The sequence below is a fragment of the Aptenodytes forsteri genome, unplaced genomic scaffold (assembly GCF_000699145.1).
Source record: "Aptenodytes forsteri isolate BGI_AS27 unplaced genomic scaffold, ASM69914v1 Scaffold142, whole genome shotgun sequence".
Taxonomy (NCBI): Eukaryota; Metazoa; Chordata; class Aves; order Sphenisciformes; family Spheniscidae; genus Aptenodytes; species Aptenodytes forsteri.
Genome location: NW_008794598.1, coordinates 1,527,460 through 1,532,142, shown reverse-complemented (window position 1 = coordinate 1,532,142; position 4,683 = coordinate 1,527,460). Strand labels below are relative to the sequence as shown.

Sequence of the window (4,683 nt, the reverse complement as noted above, 5' to 3'; positions counted from 1 at the left end):
CAGAGCCATCCCCAGCTTTCAGAGATGTAGTATTAGCGTGCTTTCAGCTTCAGGTGGTTTCTCGGAGCATGCAGAGCCGTTTATTTTCAATATGTATGTGTGTACGTTCTGTGTGGGTATACATATTAAAAAAGCCTGCTGGAAGAAAGGTCGGCATCCCAGCTTGCAGCTACAGACCAGTTAAAGAAAACTAGACAAGGTGATATTGTCCAGGCGGTTAGGCAGTTTTAATAGAGCACAGATATCCCCCCCCCAATGATCAAGTATTTATATACAATGTATGAATAGTGGATTAAAAAAAAAAATACAGAATTGAAAATCTGATTTATACATATCGGTTGTTTAACCAAACAGCTGAAAACAGTGAAGGAGCTAGAGGCATTCCTGTAATCCCCTCTGTTTTAAACACTTCCAAAACAAAAGTACCACAGGCTGCTGAACTTGATTCAGATGACCAGATTTACAGACTTTATTCAGATTTAGGCAAGGCACTCTTTAAGAAACACTTCTCTGTATGTACAACATAAGAAACCATGGAGCAAAGCAAAGCGTCTGTCACTGTGCCGGGAGCGGCTGCGCCATGTGCATGGCGGGGGCCTGCATTGGCCACCCTTCCTGGTGGTTCTGCAGCAGCCGGTACAGCTGCTTCAGGTGAGCCACGATGTTGTCCTTGATGTCAGGCGTAGAGATCTGGAGCCGCACGCTGCCGCTGTCAAAGGAGCGCGTGAAGTCACCGGAAAACATTTCGTAGATCATCCGGGCCACAACTGGAATGACCTGTTTAAGAAGAAGTCAGTTGTTTTAGCCTAACGGTCACACAGTACGGTCCTGTTATTTTGCAGGAATCCCCTCCCCTGGATGCAGGGGATGGTTTCCACAATAACCTAAAGCACACTCACAGACCATTGCTATTTGGCACACGTAGCGTTTGTATTTGCCACGACAAAACCCACCAGCCCTGTTGGGGTTCCCCAGTGTCAGCAACCACGACAGAGAAGAACAGGTATCTGGTATCCACGGGCATCGATCCAGAGCCAACGCACTGGCCCCAGCAAGGTTGGCACGTGTCACTTCAGAGGCTCAGCTCCTACCTGAACAACAATCAGCTTCCTCTCCCTGGGTTTTCCATCAGGCCATTCTTCTCCAAAACAGAAGTAGATTTCGTATGGTGGCTGTTTCTCAATTTGTCCTTTCTGATGGGCAATCAGCTCTAGGAAGAAAAGCAGAATGCTGCAGGGTTGTCCTTCTTTCGGTCAGAAACACTCACTACATCCCACCTCATTACACTGTCCCAGGTCTTACCTACACACTGTCCTTTGCCAGAGCCACGTCTTACACATACACAATTACAGCTTATTTCTTGCACCCAGAAGAGCTTTCTTTAAAAGCAAGGCCCTCCAATGTTTTTCAGAGCATTAAATGAGTGCACATTCACTTTCTTCTGACACTCACCTGCTCCACGGTCCACTGAAGTCAGGGAAGCGGTGGCCCTACCCACGCTCCACTCACGAGCAAACTAACTGGTGCCTCCAGGCTGAGCCCCAGTGCAGACCACCCTTTCCAACAGTGCCACCAAGTGCCCAGACCAGTATCCAAAGCTATTTTCCAGAAGCGGAAGCTACCTACCGCTTAGGAACGTTTCCAGACAGAAGAGTTTGACTTTCTTTTGCCTCTCGATCAAATTTGGTGTGGTGGAGGAAGGCGCACAGGGACCAGACCAGTACACCTTGCACTGGCAGAGCCGGACAGCGTAGATGGCATGGCCACTGACCTCCAGGATCAGTCCCCTGTCCATAACATCCAGCAGCCGACTTGTGAAGATCTTCTGCCTTTCATTGGTGATTTGCTCTGTTCCTGGAAACTTTACTTGCTCCAAACTAATAGGCCCGAAAAGCTCTTCCTGGTCTGGCATAGGACCCAGCTCTCCATAGAAAAGTCTGCATCCCTGCGGGTTGCTTACAGTCGTCGTTGGTCCAGTCTCCTTTCCTCGATACTCAAATTTGATTTCTAGGTCTGTCACTGAGAAAGAAACTGTCAGTATGGCTTTTCCTGGACCTTTGCATGTACTGCATCAGCAGTAGAGACGCACCACGCAATCCACGCTACAGTCACAGGGATGTTTAAACTATACCCAGTTCTCCATGCTAACAAGCAAACAGCCACAGGAAAAAAGTTAACACTTGGTTTTGGTTGGGGTTTTTTTTTTTTTTTAAGTGCAATGACAGAAGCACCACAAATCCATATACATACTTGGCAGAGAGCTGATCCAGAGCTCAGGGCTGCTGAAGAAGTCATGCTGCAGCGCAGTTGGGGGCATTTCCATATCTAGAGGTTCATTCTTAGGCCACACAGCTTCAGGGCTGCAGTTTTCCGCACTGGCTGGAGCCATTGGAGAATCTACAAAAAGGAAACAATTCTTCAATAAACCAAGATTTTATTTCAAGCATGCACCAATTTACAAGCAAATACCTTCACTAATACATTAGTCTATGCCACCAACCATTGATATTAAGAAATGGAAATGTCTCTTGTATAGGAACGTGCTGAGATTGATTCAATTCTTCCTCCTCTTCATCATCAAGATCATTATCCTTTTCATCCCACGGAGCTGAGCCAGTGGAACCTGCAAACAAGCACATTCTTGTGGGCAGTCGATCAGTGTGAAAGACTGCAATGCATTTCTTGAAAAAATAATGTAATCTTCACATTGGCTTTGCACAATATTGGAAATGTGTTTGTGTATTTGACGAATACAAGTAAAAGGAAAAATCTGATCTGTACAACATACTATTTTCAGTTTAATATGTAACTCTAGAAAGCTAAGGATACAGAGAAACTATTGCCAACATTGGACTGTTTAGCAGAAAACATGCAACTGTGTACAGCTTTATTAATTTTAGTACAGGTACACCATGGTTCAAAGTCCTCTTAGTTTAAGTACAGCTGGGCTCACGCGTGGCAGCTGCTTCCTGCTGCACACAAAGGCAGCCTGAGAGTTAATGCCGCGGAGGGAAAGGAACTCGCATTGGAAAACGCCTGCTCAGTAACCAGCCCTGTGTCAGCAAGGCCCTCACCTGGATTAATGATTGATCCCTGGGACTGTGGGATATCGCACACTTCATAAATTTTAATAGGATTCATGGGCACCTCCTTGGTGCCATCATACATCAAATTAAATTCCCGGCTTTTGTTAAGAGCACATCGTAGCTGGGCTTTCCACTTTGCAGGGTCTGGCTCATCGACTCCTTCCTGGTACTTTCCCGTTTCCACAGCCCATGCCTGGGGACAAAGTACACTGTGCTCAGTTGAGCCCTCTCAACAGAGCAGCTTTTATCAGAAATCAAACTTCCAAACAAATTCACTGTAAAATCCTCTTGTGGAAGTCTTAACTACAGCTCTTCTGATAACAACAACGGAAATTCCTGCCTTGATAGCTTTTCCCATTGAAAGAAGGGGAAGAAAAGAAAATGTAAATCCAAATTTCCAAAAACCATTAGCAATTCTGAACACACATCTTCATAAGTTAAGAAAGTACAAATTGTACAGGATTGTGCACTGAGTTCTTCTAGGTGTCTCAGGTTCAATACCAAAAGTCATTTTTGACAGCGAGCCATACCCTGCGTAGGAGGAATGGACTCGGTTAAAATGGAGTGGAAGAGCAGCCACAAACGTGCAGCTGGCCCTCTCCCTCTCTCACCCCAAAATCAGACTATCAGTCCAAGATCCCTCCAAGGCAGAGGAGGTCAGAAATTCCTCAAAGGAGTGTAGGAGTTATAATGAATCCATTGGGATAAGAACATTGAGGACAGCAGTGATGAGTATTGGAAGTTTGTGGTGGACCTGTTAAGATTTATGTAACAGTATTTAATGGTTTGCTGCCAAGAACAAGCCAGCTACCACATCCTAAACCGAGCAGATGAAGCAAACAGCAGCAATCTTCCAGAGTCCATGCAATCAGACATCGTCTGGCCTTTGGTGGTCGGAAAGGGTTAAAGAACTCAACACCGTTTCAGGCAGTGCCAAGCCTGGCATCCAGGTGCACAAAGTGGCTTTTCTGAGGTCAAAGACATAGGACAAAATGTGCCTGGAAACAGCTACTGAGATGCCTATCCAGCTCCTGGGCCAACAATTCAACCCTTTGTCCCTGTTTAAGAGCCGTGGTATATCAGAGCTCTCCCCTCCCTCACCTTGAAGATGGTGTTCTCCTCCTCGTGCTGCGGGCTGTGCCGAGTTGCGTGCTTCCAGGGGATCTGAAACCGCTTCGCTTCTCGGTTTAGCCAGATAAGGCCGGGATACATACCGCTATCTACCTGGGCTACCAGCCACGGCTTCAAGCGAACTCTTCGCGGGTGTAACGCCATTGTCTACAAAAGACAGGGATAATAGTAGACCGACTGCTAAAGGTTAGTTGAGACTCATATGCTTTAAAAAAAAAAAATAATAATGCAAAAGGGCCCTATGCCATGTTACTGCTATTGTTTGTTATGTTACTGCACATTGAAACCACTATTTCAGATTAAGCTAGATGACTCTTCTGCCAGGACGAGTTACAAACGTATCACTAAGTGGGGACCATAATTGTTACAAGAACAACTCACTATTAAATATTCCAGTAAGCAGAGACGGCGCGTTATTTGTGTTAACTGAGCGGACGGAGGGCGAGCCCCACTCAAACCTGAGCTG

At 46.0% G+C, this 4,683-nt stretch overlaps 1 protein-coding gene across 1 annotated transcript; it reads right to left on the bottom strand.

The window, feature by feature from the left end:
• Positions 1-455: 455 nt before the first annotated feature.
• IRF6 (interferon regulatory factor 6) lies at positions 456-4,361 on the bottom strand. The gene is made up of 7 exons (XM_009272738.1): positions 4,188-4,361; positions 3,075-3,279; positions 2,501-2,623; positions 2,251-2,397; positions 1,627-2,019; positions 1,092-1,210; positions 456-777 (listed from the first exon to the last, which is right to left on the bottom strand). The coding sequence occupies exons 1-7, from the start codon at positions 4,359-4,361 to the stop codon at positions 556-558; spliced, it is 1,383 nt and encodes a 460-aa protein (XP_009271013.1). The 3' UTR covers positions 456-555.
• Between the last annotated feature and the right edge of the window lie 322 nt (positions 4,362-4,683).